A 23929-nucleotide genomic window follows, 5' to 3' on the forward strand; every position below is an offset into this window, starting at 1 on the left:
GTCTCTGATTTCCCCACGTCCGTCCAGCCAGGATCTGAAATCTCACTGCTCAAATTCAGGGTGTCACGGGGCGATACTTTCTCAAACCCTTCCTGGTGCAGCTGTTACAATAAAACAAGGGAGGTGGGGCAAGGAACTAATAATATTTGGAAATTCACACAATTGCACAAAGTTCAGTGTCTGTTCATAATTATACTCTGAGCAGAAATCTAAGGGACAAGAAGCAGGGACAAATGTAAGAGGTTGTTTTCCAGCCAGGCTTTGCCTCTCCCTGAGACCTCGGCTAGAGCGAATGTGAAGAGAAAATAATGCATCAGGCAATTTATTCCATCTCCTTGCCATTTCAAAAATATTCCCTATGGTCTGCCTTAGCGTGCTTTGTACGGCAAAGGGAAACACAGCTGACTGTAACTTTCAGACAGTTTTATGCTGAAGCCATACAAAGCCCCTCAGTAAAAAATAACTGAGTTTAGTGCCAGGCACGAGTTGGGCTGTGCGCTTTCTGTGTGCAAACCCTGCCTGCAGCTGTAAGAAATAAAACCTACGTGGCATTATTCATCAGAATGAACTTGTATAGCACTATTTGTGCAATGAGCCTAATACCTATTACCCTGTATCGTGGGATTATTATTCTGTACCTTTGTCTGCTGGAATGCCATGTGTGGTATGACTTCTGTCAGGAAACACGTCTTATTTTTGTCTTTATCTTGTCAAAACATTGGAGCAGTGCATTAATCATTAAAGGATTGTCAGTACTTTAACAGATCACATTTGTGATGCTCCAAAAGAAAAGAAAACACCCACAAGCAGATAAAACAAAAACTTGAGGAGAATGAAACATAAGGAAATACAAACGTCGGGAGCAGGCAGGTGAGCAGGGCTGTGTTTTGCAGCAGAAATAGCACAGCCAGAAGTACTCCTGTTGTTTTCTCCTCAGCATCAGTTGACTGTGTAAGAAAGCTGCTGTACAGATATAGATTATAATTTCTAATTAAGTAGTCAACCGTGCTCTGAAAACACTGGAAAGCTGCTAACCTTTTATTAGTATTTCTTCTCCTTTTACCAGACCTTTAATTTTTCCAACATGTAAATCAATACCATTTTCCTTCGCTCCTGCGAGTTAATGAAGCAGCAGGAAATGGGAACAGGGAGGTTTCACCCAGGGCCACGGAAAGGATTCAATACTTGACTCACATGAATGTGGGATTAAATGCTAGTTCACACTTATTCTACATGTTAACCTTTTCAATATGTGAATGATTGCTTTCAAACACGAAGTCAGGATGTATTGTTAATAACTACATGTTATTTCTGTGCTCACGTAGGGTGAAAGCATCCTGCATATGTATTTTCTGTTCGCTGCTGGAAATGGATCATATCTGAAGCTTGCGGACGCTGAAGCTAGATGCTGATGCTCTGCGTGGGTTGATATCACCCCTTTTATTCATAAGGTTATCCTGGGAAGGAAATTTCACCCAGCTGGTGCTATAGAAGCCTGAAGTCAGAAATAATATCGATCCCTTATGCTTTTTGTCAGCTGCAATTCGTTCTTTATTCTTGGGTTTATGTTTCTGCCCTCACCATTGCACTGTGTTCAATATGCCCTGTGCACTAACTTTGAAATCCCAGTATCTCCAGTAATGCTATCACTATAGGTAAGGCAAGCTAGATACATGATTTAATGCAAATTAAACAAGTGCTTCTTGCACTAGTCTTACATCATGAAGATCGTGAACAACAGTGGTATCTCAAAGCAACGGGGGCTGGAAAACAGAAGAGGGACTTAAGTGCCATTTTTGTCCTGTTATCAGCCCATTCATTTCCTCCTCTGATCCCAGCTCTGGGATAAGAAATGATCCATAAATTGCCAGGATGGCAAGGTTGTCGACTGCTAAATTGCTTCTTTGTCCCTGCGCTGATGGCGTTGAAGATTTTCATTCACTGAGAGGGTGAATCATGTGTCCTGACTTAGGTACCTGCAAGTAACACCAGGCTCTTCCGAAAATCAGCGGGGAGAGTGTTCAGGGGTGCTTCATCTCACCCCAAGTTAGGTGCTGAAGGAAGATGAGGTGAATTGCCCTGCGGCAATGCCGCTTTCTCTTTCTCTGCAGGGTAAGCCTTGTTGACTCGTTCAGACGTGGACCTCCGACTTTTTTGCGATAGTGCACAGAAACCAGAGACTTCCCCATCGAAGAGACACAGAGCACTGAGAAATCAGATACGTTCATATGCAACCCAGATTTTTACTGCAAAGCAGTTTCACGAGCTCAATGGCGCCTCTGCAACTGAAGTTGATGGGATAGCTCAGAAAATAAAGATGCTCGCATTTGTCAGTGACTGCAGAATAAATCCCTAGTCAAGCAATTACGCACTGGTTTGGTTTCAAAGCAATCTTAGCCCATTAAAGAAAAATGCCTATTTAAAGTATTCTGGCTTTGTATTTAACAGATTGATTATCACCGTTGCTGCTTGCCAAGCACACCCACACAAAGGAAATTCACTTTGAAAACTGCCTAACTGCAGATTTGCCCATCAGACCAGAACAGCCTTGGGTATATCATAATAATTTCTTGCTTAATTACGTGTTTACTCAGGACATTTAGAGATATTCTGGTCTTCTGAGTGAATGAGAACATTTGAAGAGCAGCAGCTCGCTCTCTCCCCCAGCATGGAGGTGTCGAAATGCTGAGGCTGCTGCTATATCCCAGCATGACCCAGCTGCCCAGTGGTGGGCACCATGCGGGAAGAGGGAGTAGGTGACCTTGGGGCCCCTTGGCAAGGTAGAGGTGGCACCAGCTTTCTCAGGAGCACCCCTGTGACAGCAAGAGCTGAAATTTTGCTGGTCGCCTCCATTTTTGTCCTACCTCTTCACGATAGGAACCTACCTAGGAAGTTTGTCCTGCCATGCTTAAGGAGTGATCTGAGACTTTGGCACATCAAATGATGGCTGTGGGTACGTGTAATTAGACGGGTATTTTCTCGGAAGCATCAGGCAGAGTGTCATGCAGGGGAAGCAGGAAAGCCCTGTACCAACAGGACAGGCAGATGGGTAGCCAGGCCTTGCTTGAGGCCATAGTCAAGGTCCCGCTGTTTTTCCCTAGTAGGTTTGCCCCTGAGTGGCTTGTGCACGTTGCTGTGCTCAGGGCTCGGGGTTGGAGGTCCCACCCATCCTCTTCTCCTTGTGCACTGACTAGGACCATCATAGGCCTTTGTGGAACATTGCAAAGAGTTTCATATCCTGAACTCTTGTCACCTCGGCAGCATTCGTCTCCCCCTGTCTCGACCCTCCCCAGAGATCCTTCAACACCTTCCATGGGGAAGTTGAATTTCAGTTCAAATCCTGATCCTGTTAACTGCAGTCAGCCTGCTCAGAGCAGGTGACTGGAAACTCAGCTGGGGGACCAAGGGTGAAATCATCCTTGGGTACCTGAAGAGTTGACTGAACTGGTTCATGTGTTTAGTATCTCCATGGCCTTTGTTGCATGAACAGAGGTGTCTCTCCTGTGATAAGGACTTTTCACAGCTTGGACAACTGGTTTTGCACTGACCTGGGTAGAAACTAACCTGCTGCAAACATTAACTGGGAACAGTCCTCTTTTGATCCCTCCTCTCTGCTCTTCCATAAGGCTTATTGGCAGCTCATTTGGAGGCTTCCCATGGTTTTGGTCCTGCACATGGGACCAGGGCAAAGCCTATCTACGAAGAGAGTAGGACGAGACAGAGAATTAGGCCTTTTGAGACTCACGGAATCACGGAATCTTCAGAGTTGTTCTTCTAGTCCAACTCCCCTGCTAGAGCAGGATTGCCTAGAGCACATCCCTCAGGGCTGCATCCAGGCGGGTCTTGAAAATCTCCAGAGAAGGGGACTCCACAACCTCCCTGGGCAGCCTGTTCCAGTGCTCTGTCACCCTCACTGTAAAGAAGTTTTTCCGTGTATTTGAACAGAACTTCCTATGTTCTAGCTTGTGCCCATTGCCCCTTGTCCTGTCGCTGGGAACCATTGAAAAGAGCCTGGCTCCATCCTCCTTAAACCCACCCTTTAGATACTTGTAAACATTAATCAGGTCCCCCCTCAACCTTCTCTTCTCCAGGCTAAAGAGTCACAGCTCTTTCAGCCTTTCCTCATAAGGGAGGTGCTCCAGTCCCATAATCACCACAGCTTCTTTTTTTGAGAGGAGACCATATAATGCAAAGTCTTTCAAACTGAGGTTTGTGGTTCATCCATCACAGCGGTGTTGAAAGTGATTGGGAGGAAAAACGTTCATAGGATTATTTGGCAGGTCTGCTGACTAATGCAGGGGAGGTAATAACCCCCACCGAGAAACATGTGCTAGAGCTTTCCGGTGTGATCAACAGGCCTGCTTTCTTTATCTCCTGTTTTGTTTTATTTTCTATTTCCAAAGAAGTCATCCTTCACTCCTTGGTTTTTAAAACAGGACAGTGCAACAAACCAAGCAGTTTCTGTCAGAAGAGGATTTCGGAGGTGCAGGGATTCAGCAAGACCCAGGACACTGTGGGCATCGCTGTTTGTCCTTTCAAGCCTTATAAAAAGTGACAAAAAGCCAATTAGCCATTGTCACCCTGACACAATGATTGCAACCTTAGAGATGTAATGATAACATCAGAAAACCTTAGCAATCAATGTATTTGATGAATCACCCTCAGGACCAGCATTATTTATATCCATTGTTTAAGTACCTTGTGCGAAAAAAATTCCCTTATGTTATGAAATAGATCATTTATAATGTAATTGGATACGTACCTCGCGCTGCTTCAGCTCCAGGCTGTACACAGTTTGAGTTACCAAATCAATACATGACATTCTTGGGACAATTTAAGCATGTCTGTACAAGGAGGTTGAACCAATTTCACTGCAGTTTTGTCTAATCCAAGCAAGCAAAATCAGCACAGACTTCACAGGGGTCCAAACTACTCTGTGGGCACAGTTCCTTGAGCTGCATTTTGAAAAGAAGTATTCTCTTCTGGGGAATAAACCCATCAGTTGGAAGTAGGATGGAAATCTCAGCTTGTTTTGCCTCTGATGCTAACTTATCCAGACAAAAATGATGTGCTTTTACCAGAAACGTTTTGTGTATGGTTTTAATTTTAATTTTTTTTTTTTTTTTTTTTTTACATTTCACATTTATAGTTTAACAGCACCCGTTCGCCCTCCCCAATTGAGTGTTGCCACATGACCCCCTGGAGTAGAAAGGTACTGGAAAAACAAGCAATCCTCAACTAACAGCCCTGTCCCACTCTTTTCCCCTCCAGATCCTAACCCTTCCTCTTGCTTGCTTTTCACTTGCTAACTTTACTGCGCTTTTCTGTTTTTCTCATGTCAGTAAGACACAATAATGACTTTTTGCCCCCCCTTCTTTCATTCTTCACCTTGGATGGGTTTCAGGAGCTCGTGGCCACGAGGCCGCCTGCTCTTACCCTTTAAAAGGCCTGAACCGGGACAGACTCAATAGCGTTAGCGATTGCGTTTCATTCTCTTGCAATGTTTTTGCCAAACTGCCCCTTTTTCTTCTTTTTTTTTCCCTGAACGGTAAGAAATTGTTTGGGCAGTGCCAGCACGACAGCGGGTATTTATTCTCTGGCCGTTTGGTGATGCCGCTGTTTGGAGAGGAGGAGCTCTGGCAGCCAGGGTCACTTTGCCCGCTTTGTCCAGCGCTTCATTGTCATCCAGGGGAGGAATCGGCAACAAATGCAGCCTCCGTGTGTGTGTGTGCGTGTGTGTCCATGTGGGTGTGCAGGGGTGGTTGTTGGGGGTTTTTTTGTGTGCATGCATCAAACTTTCTTTTTGGGGGGGGGGGGGTGCGGGGGGGGAGTTACCTAGGAAACAAAGTCTTTTGTGCTTGAAGTTTATATGAGCTGTTCACGTCTGCTGGGGATCGGCACAAAAGCTGCAGGCAGAAAGAAGGCTGTGATGTTTGACTGAAATCCTGCGGTGGGAAAAGGGGGTTTTCTGCGGGCGGGAGGAGGAGGAGGAGGAAGCGTGCGTTGTCTCGGGTCTGGGGGTGCTGCGGGAGGCGACGCCGGCAAGGTAAGTAAGTGCCCTCCAACAGTTTAAATAGTAGCTGCCGAGTTAAGATCTTAAATGCTTTGGGAGCCGGGGCGTAAATGCTGTTTGGCCAGCCTGAGATGGTTAATTCCCCCGGGATTTGTGAGGAGCCTGGGCGGAGGAATGGCAGAAGTACAATGGCAGCCCGGGCGTGATCCTGCGGCGTTCAACACCCGCCTGCTCAACGCCCTGCCAAGGAGCTGGGGAGCAATATTTTGTCTTCGCCGTGTTTACTACCGAAACTAAAACCGGCAAATGAAGTGTAAACAGCAGGCATGAGGGGGTAGGCTGGTAGTTAAGCAGCTGGGAATTCAGGACTGAAGAGAAAGACGCCTGAAAGGGATTGCACTTCATTTTTAAAAAACGAGAGGCAGACGGACGTCCTGGGCTGGTCAGAGAGTTGTCACGGCTTATAGAGGAACGTATTAATGGAAAAAGGGAGGGAAATTAGGCAGAAAAAGGTAAGTGTTTCTCTCCTCTGTCCCCTTCCAAACAAAACAGAAACTTTTTATTTTTGCAAACAAAGAGACCCCCAAACCCAAATTGGTAGCCAGCACGACATGAACACGCACTTAATTTATTTCTCTTTTACTAGATGAAATTACAGCAGCTTTGCAAGACAGGGGATTGTCGGTGAATTTGTTGTTTCTTCCAAGAGACAACAAACCATCTGTTTTTCTTCCACGCAGTTTACTTTTCTCTCTGTTGCTTTATCTTCCGTGTCTAGCACTTCTCGTAGCATGCTGTAAAAATGTGCATGGTTTCTAAATAACTCTGAATTTCTTCTGGTGGTGGCTACTCTTCTCTTTGGCCACTGTCCCCCTGCCCCGGCACTGTTAACACCCGCCACCTCCCACCGCGTAGCCGCTGGGTGGCTCTAACTTCGCTCTGCTCACGGTCTGAGTTTGTAAAAATGAAATGCAAATGGTTCTCTGAAGTACGGAGGGGTCGTCTTTAAAACTGTGGGCCTTCTGATGCTCGTCCTCAAATGAATGGTTATATGGGGCCAGTCCTCGCTTAGCAATCAGCGGACTCGGGTGTTCAAAAGGTTGCGGATGCAAATGAGGGCCCACATGTCTAATGCTGATGGTAATTGAGGGCACGCTCGCAACGGCTACCCATGGATGCAGGACGTGCCCCTTCTGATGGAGGAGATGTCCTGTAAATGTCACTGTGAATACGCTGACTTGTTTCCGGTATGTTGGGGTATTTTTCTCCTGTGTGCAGGATGTTATTTTTCCACTGGAGAATAGCTCGTGCCGTGTGACTTAGCTAGAACGGTTCCTCTTTGCATCCCTGTAATTGATTTCTGATCTGTGTGTCTGCTTTGTTTCAAAATTACCCTTGTGAGCCTGAGTGGGAGATGCTGATTTTGTATGTATTCATTTGCAGTCCCATCCACCAGAGGACGAAGATACAGATGTCATGTTAGGGCAGAGGCCGAAAAATCCAATACATAATATCCCTTCTACACTGGATAAGCAAACCAATTGGAGTAAAGCACTACCTCTCCCAACTCCAGAGGAGAAAATGAAACAAGATGCCCAAGTGATTTCTTCTTGCATTATCCCCATCAATGTCACTGGTACAAATCTCTTCTATTTCTTTTTGTATTTATTGCATGGTTCAAGGGAGGTCAAGTACTTATTTTGTTTAATTTATTTGAAGTCACAGGATTGTGCAGTCTGGGGTCAAAGACCCTAGCTTGAGGATGTAGTTTCTGGAGGACAGTGGGCTAAATTCATCCCTCATGCGTGACCGCTGAAGTCACTGAAGCCGCATCTAGGATTAATTTGGCCCATATTTTCGGAGTCATGTTATACAGTATAACATAACACTGGTTCCCTGTGTAAACAATGTACTTTTGTTGTGTATATAACCTACAGTCTGTATTTACAAAGACCTCAAATAACTTTTTGAATGTAGCTGACTGAAATAATGCAGAAAGCCACCAAAATTAATCATATGATTATCATGTGTAGCAGGAGAAGAGAAACTAGAGAATGTAGGCTACTATTTGCAGTGCTTTAAACATGCGAGGCATGACTGTGTAGCATGCAAACCATCGCTCTGACATCTCTTTACATGCAGCTATGCTGAAGGTATAGTAACAGCATTTTATTTTATTTCTATAACATTTGGATACATTTGACTAGATTTATTTGAAGGAGAGTTTGTTTATAGAAGCAACAGGTATTTCACTTATTAAATGTGATAGACGACTTATTTCCAGAATCAAAAATCAGGCTGTTTTTCTCTTTTTCTCTTTCTCTCCTTCCAGAGGGCTATGGTAAACATAAAGTTGATCTGAGTTTTCCTCAATAATATTTCGCACTGAGTTTTGATTAATGTAAGAGCATAAAGTGGGCTGATTTCCACGGTTATAGAATTGAATATAAACAATCAGGAAAAAAGCAGGGAGCTTTCAGTTAGCCTTCATTCCCCAGAGAAAATATTTGTATTTAATTCTATTTTCCTAGTAACTGGGGGGGTCGGGGGAGGAGGTCAGAGCACTTCACATCCCATTGCTCTTTCCCGTCTCTATCAGCGGTGCCCAGCCTTCCTGTGAGACAGGCTGCGGGTTTCACCGTGGTGCTGGGGAGGGCTGCGTGCCCACAGTCCAGCTTCAGCCCCCAACCAAGGGGCTCTGGGCTTTTTGGGTGTGCAGCACGTCTGTCCTACAGTGTCACGGTGACAAGTCCCCATCAGCTCCACCATCAGCTGCATGAATCCTCCTGGTGACAGCAACACGGTCCCAGTTGCCCTCCTCCCCAGCAGCGGAGGTGACACTGCACCGTGCCACCAGCTCTTGCCCGCCCGGGGAGGTGGCAGGCAGGAGCGGGTGTCCTCACCGCTGAGACAGTGCTTCTGGCCAGCCAGGGCCCCACGGGAGGGAGCTGCCTGCATAGACCCTGCTGGGCTGGAGGTTGGGAGCATCTGGTCGAGGTCGCAGGTTGGGCACTGCCGATAGGAATCCCCGTGGAAAGTCACGGATGGTGTGGCACGTCTCCATGAGGCAGAGCTGGTGTTAAAATGATGCTCTTTCTAGATTCAATATAGGGCCCTAGCTGTTGGTGTAGGCTTTCTAACATGGCTAATGTCACCTAATGCAGTTCAGAGGAGAGTTAGGTCTGGGACCAATGTTAACTTTTCCAGTAATAGCCATTTTTGCCTAGACTCCACCTGCCATACATTGGAACCAAATTTCCACTGATCAGTTTTACAGATCAAGAATGGTATGTAATCTTCTGGATGTTTATGTGTATCATTCTCATTAGCACTAATGGGAATAATTTGTATGCGTCACGGGGAGGATATGCCCTCTTCCACTTTCCTCTCGGAGATGACCCCCGTGCATCTGGCGCACAGAGCATGTTTGGCTAACTCACAGTTGCTGGAAAACCAGCAATGATGCTGATGATTGATTTTTTTTGTTTCAAAGAGTTTGCTTTCGGTTCTCTGTTTTTGTTTTTTAAGCTTCTCCCAACCCTGAGAAATGTTCACTTTTTTGAAAATGACTGTTGTTGGAGTTTACGGCACTTTCGTTCCATATTAAAGAAAGTTCTTCCTCTGCTTATTCCAGGGGCATTGGTGGTTACAGGACATCTGTCTGAAGCCTCTATTTCACTGTAGTAGATTTCAAGAAGAACTTTTACAAGAAAGTTACTTTTTAATGTTTTACATTGTTATGTAGTGTAATATGTACGTGTATGTCTGTGTATAATTATGTTTTCTATAATTATACGCTATTAAAATAGAGCTTCTTATCAGGATTTTTTTTTTGTTTTCCTTTTGTTTGGTTAAGTTTGTTTGTTTTTCTTAAGATTACAAACCACTGTACCAGCAATCCTTATGTTAGTGTTTTTATGGACCTGGCACATTTTTTCCAACCTGTCCCACGTCAATTTTAGAGAGCATGGGTATACAGTTGTGCAAAAAGCCAGTGCAGATGGGCACTGGTCCTCTGGTGGGCCTCGTTTTAAATTTATTTTGACAACAAAGTGTAAAAAACAAAGTGAAAGACAATTTCCTGTGCTAATGCTCTGGAAACATAAAGAAAATGAGGAATTCCGGCTTATTCTGTTTGACCGCGGTCGTAAGTAAGTGTGCCCATGAACTTGGGCTCCTAAATCCAAACCGAGGATCTTGATGCACTGCAAGACCCGATTCCCAGAGCGGGCTCCCATGTATCCTGCCATGTGCTGAGCACTTGGGAAAATCAGGCCACTTACTGATGCATGCAAATACATAGCAGCTGCCCGTTTATGTCACCTTTGGCCACGTGTGATCATCATCGAGAATGCTCTCTAAACTTGCATGGGGACTTGGCCCCATTTTAGCTGTCTCCTTCCTTTTGAAATGTTAGCCCCCTTGGCATATTGGTCTCCTAAGAAGCACCCAACTACTGCAATATGGTGTTATAACCTTAAATTGTTTTTTTACGCTTAGTTGCTTAAAATAAGTCAGGCTATAGCTGAACAGATTACTCTTTGCAGACAAGTTACTGTCATCGTCGCTATGACAGATGGGTAAATAGCTGTAAGAAAGATGCCCTGTTACCAAGAGCTCTCAACTCTATTTTTCTTCATGATTTTCTTTTCTTTTTTTTCTTTTCTTGTTTTTTTTTTTTGGTTTTTTTTGTTTTTTTTTACTCCTTCTGTTATTTTTGGCAGACCAGGCTGCTGAGGGGGAGCTGGAATTAGATGTAAAACTGTGATATACTGTGATATAATTTACATAAGAGCTACATAAGGACTCCCTTATGTTTATCCACAGGCTTAATCCAAGCTCACATACCTCCACTGTGTTCCAGCCATGAAAACTTGTTTACTATTTCTAAAGGCTAATGAGACCTATTTATGGGTTGCAGGAGTTGGTTTTGACAGAGAGGCTAGTATACGCTGCTCTCTTGTTCATTCACAATCTGTACTACAGCGGAGACGAAAGTTGAGGAGGAGGAAAACCATCTCTGGCATCCCCAGAAGAGTGCAACAAGAAATAGGTGTAGTATAAATACAAATCTTCCGTAGATAGCTTTCTAACCAACTTGAATTGCAGAGATACGAGCTGGTAGCCAGCCTTCCAAAGAAACGAAACCTTGAAAGCGCAAATGCTTGTGGAGTTTGGGAATGACGTGGTTTGTTTTTTTGATTTACTACAAAGTAAGCAAAGCTATATTACTCCATATGGCCTTGACGGACCGGGGGCCTTACCGAGTAATATAGGTGTACGTGTTCAGCTCTTATCGTGTAAATGTTAATCAGTTCTTTTTTTTCTTTTCATTTTATTTCTGTTACGAACCCATAGTTACGTGCATAAAAAGTAACTAGATTAAGTGAAAGTTTTTTCTTGCGTGAGGGAAGCTTAAGGTAAAGAACTGACAGATGTTGGTCAGCAAAGTGATGATGAGCTGTCACAGCAGCCGGGTAACTCACTCAGATGAGCAGTTGGATACCTGCCTTAGAGACAGCTGCTGGTACCCTATGAGAAACTTTGCTAAATGTTCCTTGTATTTATCAGGCTTGTCCTCAGTTCCTTCCTTTCATTCTTTATTGCCAAGGATATTTGCCCGCAATTGAGCGGCTTACCTCAGTTTTTGTCCCAGGTAAATTAGGAGCAACTCTTTTGAGGGCAAATCCAGTGTAAAATTGGTATTAACTGAAAATTAAACTGACAGGATCATTATTTCTTAATGTTCACCTGCACCTGAAGATGGCTCTGGTATCTCGGTCGGTTGCCGTGAAACCTGATGGAAAGCAGAAGGAATGTGTTTATCATAGGGAATAAGCAACCAGAGAACCTATGAAAGAAAGATCCTGTTGCCTTGCAAATATTCTTGGTAGTAAAGAAACAGATAATGGAAATTCTGAACAGACAGGTAGTCAAAATAATAGAACTATTTGTAGAAGCTCAGGGAGTGTTTTGTCCAGCAGCCACTCCTGAAAACTGCCTTTAACTAGTTGAAATAGAGTGACAAAACCTGAAAACTTAATATTTATCTTAATATTTACCGCAGCAAGATCAGCAGCGCGTGAGATCGCATTGCAGAAATAGGAGAACTGAGATCACATTGCAGGACTAGGAGAATTTCCCCACCTGACTGGGATGAGGTCTGCCTTATATATACTCTTTATAGCAAAGTTTAATTTGGTCCAATGCTCAGCAAGATTAGAAAAGAAAGAATACGGCAGATAATGCTTCTTGGGTTGCTCCGCGGGTCGTCTCGCGCCGGGAAACGTGGAGCTGTCTCCCACTCACCCGGCTTTCCATGTGTCCTAGATTCAGACGAGTCGCCGGTGGCGAGAGAGCGCAATGTGATTGTGCACACAAACCCGGACTTCTCCGGCTCCAGCAGCAGGAGGTCGGGGACCCGGGACTCAGAGTGCCAGACGGAAGAAATCCTGATCGCTGCTCCCTCCCGGCGGCGGATCCGCGCCCAGAGGGGCCAGAGCGTTGTTGCCTCCCTCTCCCACTCTGCTGGCAACATCTTGGTGCTGGCGGACAACGGGGATGCCGTCTTCGCTGCCGCTGTCAGCAACCGCATCCGCTCGCGCAGCCTTCCTCGCGAGGGTGCCCGGGCCAGCGAGGGCCATCAGGATGCTGCCACCAAGAATGCAGGGTACGAAGCAGAGTGCTTCCTAACCGGCCAGGAGAGGATCCCGAAAAAGGGGAAGGAGGTCTTGAGCAAGCAGGGTTCACAAGAGTGCCAGCCCATCGGTTTAACTTGTCCTCAGCACCTGCACAGCCCCGAACACAGCATCGGCGAGAGGGGGAGGTCGCGGCTGTCAAGGATGGCCGATTCCGGCAGCTGCGAGATTTCATCCAACTCAGACACCTTTGGGAGCCCCATTCACTCTATCTCCACAGCGGGAGTCCTGCTCAGCAGCCACATGGACCAGAAAGACGACCACCAGTCCTCCAGTGGCAACTGGAGTGGGAGCAGCTCCACGTGTCCCTCCCAGACGTCCGAAACCATTCCTCCTGCCGCCTCTCCTCCGCTGACGGGCTCTTCACACTGTGACTCCGAGCTGTCACTCAACACCGCTCCCAACGCCAATGAGGACTCCAGTGTCTTCATCACGGAGCAGTTTGGTGACCATGCCGACAAGGTCAGGGGCCATAGGGCAAGCTCCTTCACCTCCACAGTGGCGGATTTACTGGATGACCCCAACAACAGCAACACGAGTGACAGCGAGTGGAACTACCTGCACCACCACCATGACGCCTCCTGTCGCCAGGACTTCAGCCCGGAGCGCCCGAAGGCTGACAGCCTGGGATGTCCCAGCTTCACCAGCATGGCCACCTACGACAGCTTCCTTGAAAAGAGCCCCTCTGACAAGGCAGACACTAGCTCACACTTTTCTGTGGATACCGAAGGATACTATACCTCCATGCACTTTGACTGTGGTCTCAAGGGTAATAAAAGCTATATTTGCAACTATGCAGCCGTGGGCTCTGAGGGCGGCCAGACTGGGAGCGTGGCCTCCAGCCTGGCTGACTGTGCCTGGCAGGAGTGCGTGAGCCACAGGAGGCAGGGACGGCAGAGCATCTCGCTGAAGAAACCAAAGGCAAAGCCAGCCCCACCAAAACGCAGCTCGTCTTTGAGGAAATCAGAGGGCAGCACCGACCTTCCCGACAAGAAAGAACCAAAGATTGGCGCCGGGCAGCACGTCTCTCACACCGCCAGGGAGATGAAGCTGCCCCTTGAGTTTTCAAACACACCTTCCCGAGTGGAAGGCCCCAGCCTGCCGGCCAAGCAGGAGCTCCCCTGGTCGAACCAGGGTGATGGCGGGTTAAAGGACACTCCGTTTGACACCGCTGATATCCCCTCCTTTAAAGATGAAGGTGCTGAACAACCTCACTATGCAGACCTCTGGCTTCTGAACGACTTGAAATCCAGTGATCCTTACAGGTCCTTGTCCAATTCGAGCACTGCTACGGGTACTACAGTCATAGAGTGCATCAAGTCGCCGGAGAGCTCCGAATCCCAGACATCCCAGTCCGGGTCACGAGCCACGACCCCATCCCTCCCCTCCGTCGATAATGAGTTTAAGCTGGCCTCCCCCGAGAAGCTGGCAGGGTTGGCCTCCCCCTCCAGTGGGTACTCCAGCCAGTCGGAGACGCCAACCTCTTCTTTTCCGACCGCTTTCTTCTCGGGACCCTTGTCTCCAGGGGGGAGCAAGAGGAAGCCCAAAGTACCAGAGAGGAAGTCGTCGCTGCAGCAGCCACTCCCGAAAGATGGCACTGCCTCGGTGAGCAAAGAGCTAGAACTTCCCATTATACCTCCTACTCACCTCGACCTAAGTGCTCTTCACAACGTCTTGAGCAAGCCCTTCGCTCACAGGCACCAGCTGCATGCCCTCAGCCACAGCAAGCAGAGCGCCGTCGGGGAAGCCCTGCATCCCAGCCCTCCCTCTGCCCTCGCCATCACCCCCTCCGTGCTCAAGTCTGTCCACCTGCGGGCAGTCAACAAGCCTGAAGGAGGGAAACAGAAAGGCAGCGCCCCAGACCTGCTCTGCATACAGGAGACCGCCCTGATGGCCACCGACGTTTCTCCGGGCAAAATGAGGCCGCTCTTAGCTAAGAAACCAGTACCACGCCAGTACTCCACGGAGGAGGCCATAATGTCATACACTGACGCTTCCCCAGTAGAATCAGGGCCCAGAAAGCCGCCTTTAGAAAAAAGCTCTTCTTTCGGCGGGCAGAATAGCTGTGAGCGAGAAGCTGTAGCTTCAGCAAGTGTGGGTCTGGTTGAAATCAAATCCGGGAAGGACCAAGCACACCTGGCCACCGAGCGCTTGCCAGAAAGCGCTCTGAATCAGACGAGTGCCATCTCCACGGACGGGTCTCAGAAGGGCTCGGCTGTCCTCACAGGTGATGCCGAAGGGAAGAAAGCCGGCCAGGGAGCAGAAACAGAGCATGACCTTCAGCGAGCGCAGGCTCAGCCAGAGCTCTCCGCAGGCGGCGAGGGGCGGCTGGAAGCTGGACCTGCGAGTGAAAGCCCAGATCAGGCCGAGGGGGCGGCCGTCAGCCATCAGCTTAACCACCAACCCGATGTAAGCCACCACGTGCCTGGGAATATCGGCTACGAAGCGGAGACAGCGGCAGTGTATTCACCCGGTGGAGCGAGTTGCAAGCAGGAAAATGATATCGCATCAGGTATCCCAACCAAAAGTGCCTCGGATGACGGCAGGGCGGACGAGACGGCGGGCCGCACAGAGGAGCCTTCGCTGAAAGGTCAGTTGTGAACTCTTTCTGTGTTATACCCGACCATGCAGCCTCGGACATGACCGGTGGTGGAGTCAAAAAGCAGGCTGGAGGTGCAAATTAGTGTGTAGGTTTAAGTACAGAGCTCCCTGATCTGTTAGCTGGCCCGCCAGCCCAAAGATATTTTACGCTTTTTCAGTGCATTCAGGGTGCATTTCTCTGATATTTATTTCCTCCCTTGTGCTGCATTCCAGATGAAAAGAGAAAAGGGAGGAGTTCTAGCCCTGGGTACAGAGGAGCCGTGTATCACAGTCACACAGCAAATGGGAGATCCTGGGCTCGGTCCCTAGTGTTGCCCCCTTTATGGGCTCCAACATGCAATGTACATGATGTTTAGATTAGAGGATAAAACCTGTATGGCGGTATCGGCCCCTTAGCTGTCAGCCAAGCTGGTGCCTCGCGTTGGTGGTGCCGCTGCAAAGTGTGGTGGGGGTCTGACTCGTGGTGTGGCCTCTTTCCTTGTTCAAGAGTCTTCTCCAAGTGACGAGTCCATCGTGTCTCCGCTGAGCGAGGAGCTGCAGGCTGACGCTGAGGACGTCTTTGTGTCTCCAAACAAACCCCGCACTACTGAGGATCTGTTTGCAGTCATTCACAGGTGACCGAAACTCGTAGCAATGAGGAATGTAACATGCAGCCCTGCACAGTCGCCCACTAACAATAGCTGCAGGATGGTTATTCGATGGTTAAGCCTTGTCCTGCAACTACCTTCTTTAGTTTATTGAGTTTAGTTTTCTAAAAGGCAACTTTTAAAAGATGTTTTATTATGGTCTGGTGTGCACTCTGAATATCCCCGTGGCCTGTGTAGGATGCTTTACAGATAACAACATCAGGCCATTCTCTCTAACAAACATATGTGTCTGCAAAGAAAACTACCCACAGCGGTTCCTGCCTTCTGCCTACCACCTCTGTTCTGGTGAGTGAGTCATTGTAGTGACAATGATGAGAAGGCATCTCTTCAATTTTAGAATATTTTGTATTCAGCTGAAATTTGCGATCAAAACTGAAATTACAGATTTCTGATATTAAATAGGTTACAACTGAGTATTATTATTACCTAAGAACAGCCCAGGCGGCCAACCACATCTAGGGCTGTACCAAAAGAAGCGTGGCCAGCAGGTTGAGGGAAGTGATCCTGCCTTTCTACTCCACTCTGGTGAGACCCCACATGGAGTACTGCCTCCAACTCTGGACCACAGGAGCAGGTCCAGAGGAGGACTGCAAAAATGACAAGAGGGATGGAACACGTCTCCTATGAGGCAGGCTGAGGGAGTTGGGGTTGTTCAGCCTGAAGAAGAGAAGACTCCAGGGAGGCCTTATAGCAGCCTTCCAGTACCTGAAGGGGGCCTACAGGAAAGATGGGGAGAGGCTGTTTGCAAGGGTATGTAGCGGTAGGAGGAAAGGCAATGGTTTTAAACTAGAGCAGGGTAGGTTTAGATTAGACATTAGGAAGAAGTTCTTTACAATGAGGGTGGTGAGACACTGGAACAGGTTGCCCAGAGAGGTGGTGGAGGCCCCGTCCCTGGAGACATTCAAGGCAAGGCTTGATGAGGCTCTGAGCAATCTGATCTAGTTAAAAATGTCCCTGCTTATTGCAGGGGGGTTGGACTAGATGACCTTTAAAGGTCCCTTCCAACACAACGCATTCTATGATTCTAGGATTCTATAATTCTGTGAGTTGGGATTGTTGAGCCTGGAGAAGAGAAGGCTCTGGGGACACCTTATTGCAGCCTTTAAGTACTTAAAGGGTGCTTGTAAGAAAGATGGGGACAATTCTTTTTTAGCAGGGCCTCTTGCAGTACAACAAGGCGTAATGGCTTTAAACTAAAAAAGGGAAGATTTAGACTAGAGATAAGGAAGACATTTTTTACGCTGAGGGTGGTGAAACACTGGCACAGGTTGCCCAGAGAGGTGGGAGATGCCCCATCCCTGGAAACATTCAAGGTCAGGTTGGACGGGGCTCTGAGCAACCTGATCTAGATGAAGATGTTCCTGCTCATTGCAAGGTGGGGGTTGGACTAGATGATCTTTAAAGGTCCTTTCCAATCCAAACTATTCTATGATTCTAGGACGCTGTATGCATTGTTGTCTTTATAAAGAGCTGATTGTGCATACATTCTTTGGGAAGAGCTGGGTGAGGTTGAGAGGGACTGTGTGGCTCAGTGCCTCATACATTGCACAAGAGCTATCACGGCTTAAAGTGCTGTTATTCACTGCTAGCCTCCAACGTTTGACTGAGGAATTACGAGAACTCTAGCTAATATGAAAGCACGGTCAATCTGTGAAACTCCAGACCAGCATTAAGTGTTATTCTACAAAGATAATGTATGAAGGAGTGTTCCTTTGTGTTTTTACAGATCAAAAAGGAAAGTTCTCGGGAGAAAGGATTCTGGAGACCTTGCTGTAAGAAACAGGTTGAGAGGTTCATCTGGGACTAGCAGCCAGCCCCCCGCCAGCAGCACGCTGCCTGCCAGCAATGTGCCATCGGCCGGCAGCGGGGGCACTCCCATAAGCAGTCAGAGGTCGCCCGGGCTCATATACAGGAATGCCAAAAAGTCCAACACATCCAACGAGGAGTTTAAACTACTGCTCCTTAAGAAGGGCAGCCGATCCGATTCCAGCTACAGGATGTCCGCCACGGAAATTCTGAAAAGTCCTATTTTGCCCAAGTCTCCCGGAGAGCTGACGGTGGATGCCCCTCAAAGCCTAGAGGAGTCTCCCCCCGCGGTGAGCCCCGATGCATCGTCCCCGCTCTCCCCCTGCTCCCCCAGGGTCAACGCAGAAGGATTCTCCTCCAAGAGCTTTCCCATGTCGGCATCTTCGAGAGTGGGGCGGTCCCGCGCGCCCCCAGCAGCCAGCAGCAGCCGGTACAGTGTGCGGTGCAGGCTGTACAACACACCGATGCAGGCCATCTCCGAAGGAGAGACGGAGAACTCGGACGGCAGCCCCCACGACGATCGGTCTTCTCAGAGCTCAACGTAGGCTGTGCGGGCGCCAGGCTGCCAACACCACTCCCACGGGCTCTGTAAGGATGTGAATATAAGAGGCCAATGCTGTAGCAGTCAAAAAAAAAAAAGAAAAAGAAAAAAAGGAAAAAAATCGCAGGGCAATATCGATGCTTAAGTGTGTTTGTGTTTGTAAGACGCTGGGGAAACAGAGGACTATGGCTGTAGCTATTTATTAAGTTACATTTTCTGAAGTAGGAAGATGTGCAGTGTCTGGTCTGTTTTCTTTTGGTTTCATTTGGTTTGTCCCACTCTCATTTCCATTGTCACTGTAGATTTCATGGTTATACACTTTCCATAGAGTTAAAAGTGATTTTTGGAGGTTTTTTTTTTTCCAGAAGCTGCCCATCTAGAAACAAATCCCTCACTGTAGTGCTTCCCTAGGGAGAAAAAAAAAAAAAGAAAATGCTCTTGAGGATTGGTATTTTTCTACACTAAAATGAGCTGAAACAAAATTTAGAAGAAATTAAGAAAACATATGTAAATACCATATTTTTGATAAAAATTTGTAAATAGAATTATCAAAAAAGTGGACATGTGGCAAACAATTTACTGCATAACAACTTTGTTTATAGAAGACAAAAGAAGTCAAATGTAATAACTGTATTCTGTGAATACCATTTTCATATCAAACATAAGAAATTCACATGGCCACCGATAACCACGTTCAGGGCGACAAGCCTGAAGGACGACACTGAGCAGTGGAAAGGAGGAATTCTCCGCCTTAGGTGGGGAAATGGAAAGGCTGACTCTGGTGGGATTAAAGTAACCATTTGTCTTTCTAAGGCAGCTCCGAAGAAGCAGCTAACTGGAAAGTGCAGCTGGGAGGGTTACCGTGAGGATCGGTGGGGAAGGTGAGCGTGCTTCCAACAGAACGAAGTCGCATCTGATGCAAAGCCCCAAAGGGTCCCATCCCGCAGCCTCCCCTGGGCCTTTATTCTAGCAGGGATTGCTTCAGAGAGGAGAGATGCGAGAAGAAATAGTACTTAACTTTCATATTCCTATTAGGCTATTGGGATGCATAACACGGTCATAACCTGGTAACTATAATCTTTAAACACAATTAGTTTCTGGTTCGTAAAGGAAACAAATAAATTATAAGCATGCAAGGATCGCTTTCGATTTATCAGTAAATATCCGCGATGAGTTTTCAGTGAAGCTTTCTCTTTGTGCTGATGAGATTCATGCTACCTAAATATTTACAAAAATGACACTGTGAAAACGTAGCTGGGAACTAGGTATGTGTACGCATTATTTATATTCATTGCTGAGCTGGGAAGGGGAAAGCTCCGGTTCATTGTGCCAGCCACGTACAGTTGGGATCTTGTCTGGGTTTACCAGAAACGCGGAACAGGGTACGGCACTGGGGTGGGGTGGGAAAGGAGATAAATCAAAGCAGCTGCTTTGATACAAATGAAGGCAGGGAAATAAAAGCTGAATTACTTGAAGTTACTTGAATTTTCTCGTCTTAAAACTGCAAGAACGTGTACTTTTAAAACTTAACCCGTGAGTCGCTTTATACTTTTAATTTTTAAACAGAAGAAAACCAACAGGCCTGATTCTCCTTTGGGCTTTGGGCCACCACGGTTTCCATTGATGTAGCCCCGTCCATGCTACTCGGAGAAGAGGGCCCTCTTTGTCCAAAATTGATGCAGTTGGTGTTGGTTGCCGTAGGATATGGTTTGGAGTAGAGGAAAGGTTAGTGCAGAGAAAATAGTGCGAGGAGGAATGTAGTGTGTGGTGGGACAGGTGGAGTAGGATGGCAGAAAGAGTGTACTTTGGTACTAAAGAAATCAACTAAAAGCTGGCTTTAAGCATAAGTAAAGGATAGGGAAGCGGGATGTGTGAAATGGGTTTTTACTAGTTTTTTTTGCTTTTAATCATGTAATGCAACAGCTGAGAGTTTTTAAAAGCAGGCAGGGCGTGTTTTAAAGAGGAAGGTTCTACCTAAAACTGTTACGGTTTTAAAGAATCTGACCAAGTCAGAATGGTTTAAAAAAATCCCCAACGTTATTCCCCACAAGGTTCACGTCTGATTTCATCTAGCACTTACCACAAGAAATATATTATTCAGGGTTTCCTACCGTCCTCCTGCGTAGCCTGGTTGCATTCGGTGTGCGAGGTGGAGTCGCTGTGCATGTGGTACGTGCGTTGGGAGGAGGGGTGGTCCATCAGCTGAAGGGCTGCACATTCAGGAAGTCTAAATAATCTAAAAGTCTAAAATAGTTTTCAAAAAGGTAATGGGAGCAAGGTTTGGGAAACAAAAGGCTAATGACGTTAGCAGGTTAGTTAAGAAAAAAAAGTCTGAACACAAGTGAAGTGAATGAATGAGGATGTTTTAAGAGGAAAGGTTTAGCATATAACAAACCACTTTTGGGAGAACATGAGTAAAGGAATATTGGGCAGAAAATCCTTGGTTTGTCATCTTCAGTCATTTTCCTTAAAAATTTTACCAGGAGCACTTTTACAATATATTTAATAGTCCTGAGTTACCATAACTGCAAAGAGAATACAGCTGAATTGACTTTGATGATAACACTTTTTATTACCAATCAATGATTTCACAGAGACCATAAATAAATATATATATACACTACAAAAATATTTTTGACTGGAATGGTGAGGCAATACTTCACATACGAAACAGCCACAGAACAATCCCATTAAAATATAGTCTTCCTTCTTTTGTTTCATTTACTAGTTTATATTTAGCAGATTAAAACCCAAGTAAAGACAGATCCTAAATCCACTTTGAAGAAAAGATTTCATAAAAAACATGGGAATCAGAGGAAAACAAGTGGCAGGGACCCCTGCAGTGTTGCAAGTGCCATTAAGGCGCTGGAGGACAACCTGTAGAGCGAAGGGAACATCACTCACCTCTTGAGACAGGGTACAGTTCATGCATCAGGTAACTGCTGAACCGTGATTTCAACCTACTGTTCCATCGTTTGCACTGATGTTGTGGAAATGATTTCTGAAGTTATACAGCTGTGTGTTCTGAAAAATAACATTTTCCCACTTTTCTTTTTTTTTCTTTTTTTTTTTTTATTGTGGCATCATAGAGGACATGGAATAGTTGTAGCAAATAAAGCATATGTTTGCTTTTGCCAAAGGTCAGTGATTGAGTGCATTTGCTGCAATGGTGGCAGATAGAGAAATACTGTAGGTTATGACTTAAAGAATTTAAAAAAAAAAAAATTAAGAAGGTTACAGTGTAACTATTTTGGTACTAGCACCAGTTCATGCTGGCAGAAAAGACAATGGTTTATGGACTTGCATCCATTTTGTATTTTTGTAATATTTGTAAATACGAACTTTTTAAATCGTTGCAAAGATGGTTTCTTTTGTAAAATGTTTTCAAAGTTTACATTAAATCCAAGCCTTTGTATATTTTAGAGCTGTGCAACACTTTAAGTCTTGTATTTATTTTTAGTAAAAACGGTGACAGTTTCATTGTGAACCCCTCTCAAAAAATGTGTCAGAAAAGTTTGATTACCTAGAAAGTGTGTATAGAAACTGCAAATAAACGTGACTGCAATTAAATCACACCTTCTCTGTATTTTCTTGTAATGAAATGGGAAATCTAATCTACAAACTACGAGTATGCTATTTCCAAAGGTAAGTCTCAGTCCGTTACACATTTCAAACTAATAAATCGTGTTTTCTCTTCAACTTAAATTTTTTTATAAACGGAGTCAGGGGAAATCTATATCCAAACTGTCATTGACTTTAAGTGCATTTTCCCCCACAAGTACAATTTTGCCAGAATATAGACTGCTGAATTTGCCCCACATCTTTTATCTGTAAGAAAAAGGTAAGAGATAGGAAGCTGAGATGAATAACAGTGGGAAGACGGCTACTTTGTCTTCAGCTGGAAAACAAAACGAATTGCAGCACTTCAGATCCAAGGTATAGAACCCAGTGACTGAACCTTATCAGATAAAGCAAGCTGTGGGCAAAAGGCAGGCCATCAATTTCAAACGCAAACTTAGAAGTGCAAACACTTTATTTTAAAATGGTTATCAGGAGGCAGAGAAGTCATGACACGGAAGCTAAGTGGTTTAAATGATAGCCTCTGCATGTCTCTTCAAAAATTGCATACCTGCAGGAAAATGGGAGGGGAAGATGCTCATCGTGTAACTTTGGTTTCAGCTCTCATTTTGTCGGTAGCTTTGCAACACCGTACTTGGTATTTAAAAAAACGCGTATGGGGGAAAAAAAAAAAAAGCTGAGATGCACAGGTCTGGTGCCTTAGAGTGAGTGGAAAAAAATCCGGTCTGGTGAGTGCTGCTGAGCTATCTGCAATCCTGCTTTGCAAGGATATGAGGATTGTCCCGCTGGGTGTGGTGCTAGAGTAGTCTCCAAGTGGGAATCAGTTCATGTAACATTTGGTTTAACCAGATGGTCAAGCAGTTAATGATTATGTAGATCATTTCCTGTTGGATTGTGTGCCTTTCCCAATCCAGAAATAGAGATAAGCAAGATCCGTAGGAAGAGCTTAGCCTGTAGAGGCAGGCACAAGCTGGTTTTCATCTGCCCGCTGTACGCCAGTGTAGTTTTTTCATGCTCAATGGAAGAGAAGACGAAACATTAGACTACATAAAATATACCCATTAATTTCTTATATATACAAAGTGAGATAATTGTAACTATTTACAACATATGTGAAGACAGTGACTTTTCTAAGTCTGTGAAATCCGGGCTTCAGTGTGTACCTTTGGGTATGTACATATGTCATACCACCATCAGGTCCCTCCAGTGATAATATAAACTAGACACTATAAGCAGTGTCACTGTGTATACAAGCTCTTCTCAGGTTCTACTGTCCTGCTTCTCAGCAAAGAATCCCACCATGCTGTGTGTATATATATATATATATAAGGACGTATATAACCATGCAGGGGAAGAGTTACAGGTTTTGGGTTTTTTGCGGGGAGAATAATAAAGCACATGGGTGTTAAAACTTAGGTGCCACATTGAAAGTGTTGGCACTTTCTCCCCAGAGTGGAATTCAACCCCTGCCCAACAAATCTTCCTATACTGTTCTCAGAGACTTGGCAACTCAGGTCACACGTGGAACCCAGTGGGGTCCTCCTTGAGGCAGTAAGTGAGAGGCATTTCTTAATCTCCATCTCTTGCTGGAGCTTTTATCGGACTTAATGGAGGCACTGATCCACAACAGAAACCCTGTTTCAGAGAGGGGACTAGCACAGACGTTCATTGCAAGTACTGTTAGTGCCTGCTCTCGGGAACGTTGCTGGTCACATCTGTCTGCTGCTCTGTGCAACATGGGTACGGTCTGGGAAGCAAGGGATCATCACCGGTTTGCAGCCACCCATCTTCTCCTGGCACCTGGTCCTTCCCCCTGCCTGGTGCAGCCCTGCACAGCGGGTGGCAGGACAGAAGGCAGCTGCCGGGCTGCCCCCCAGGGAGAGCAGCCCCTGAGCCCCCAATATCCCTGCAGGTTGCTGGCCATCGGGCTGTGCTAGTGAAGGACGGCAATGGCCAGGGCTGATGTGGTAATGTCACAGTCTTCAACTCAAGCCGTGTGTCTTCTCCGCGACGGGCACCCCCGTTATCACACTGGGCGTTTGGA

At 46.1% G+C, this 23929-nt stretch overlaps 1 protein-coding gene across 5 annotated transcripts in view; it reads left to right on the forward strand.

Annotated features, from left to right (window-relative positions):
- Positions 1–18773, forward strand: part of NHS (NHS actin remodeling regulator) — a 263625-nt gene extending 244852 nt beyond the window's left edge. For 4 of the 5 annotated variants that reach the window (XM_054188173.1, XM_054188196.1, XM_054188192.1 and 1 more), the window contains exons 4-9: positions 5150–5212; positions 7457–7649; positions 10935–11066; positions 12344–15301; positions 15800–15926; positions 17686–18773. In XM_054188173.1, the coding sequence (XP_054044148.1) occupies positions 5150–5212; positions 7457–7649; positions 10935–11066; positions 12344–15301; positions 15800–15926; positions 17686–18310 (4098 nt within the window). In that variant the 3' untranslated portion in view covers positions 18311–18773. Of the gene's footprint in view, positions 1–5149; positions 5213–5869; positions 7650–10840; positions 11067–12343; positions 15302–15799; positions 15927–17685 lie in introns of those variants that run through there. The other variant, XM_054188205.1, reaches the window with a different exon arrangement.
- The last annotated feature ends 5156 nt before the right edge of the window (positions 18774–23929 follow it).

This window comes from Rissa tridactyla, chromosome 1 (genome assembly GCF_028500815.1).
Source record: "Rissa tridactyla isolate bRisTri1 chromosome 1, bRisTri1.patW.cur.20221130, whole genome shotgun sequence".
NCBI classification, from domain to species: domain Eukaryota; kingdom Metazoa; phylum Chordata; class Aves; order Charadriiformes; family Laridae; genus Rissa; species Rissa tridactyla.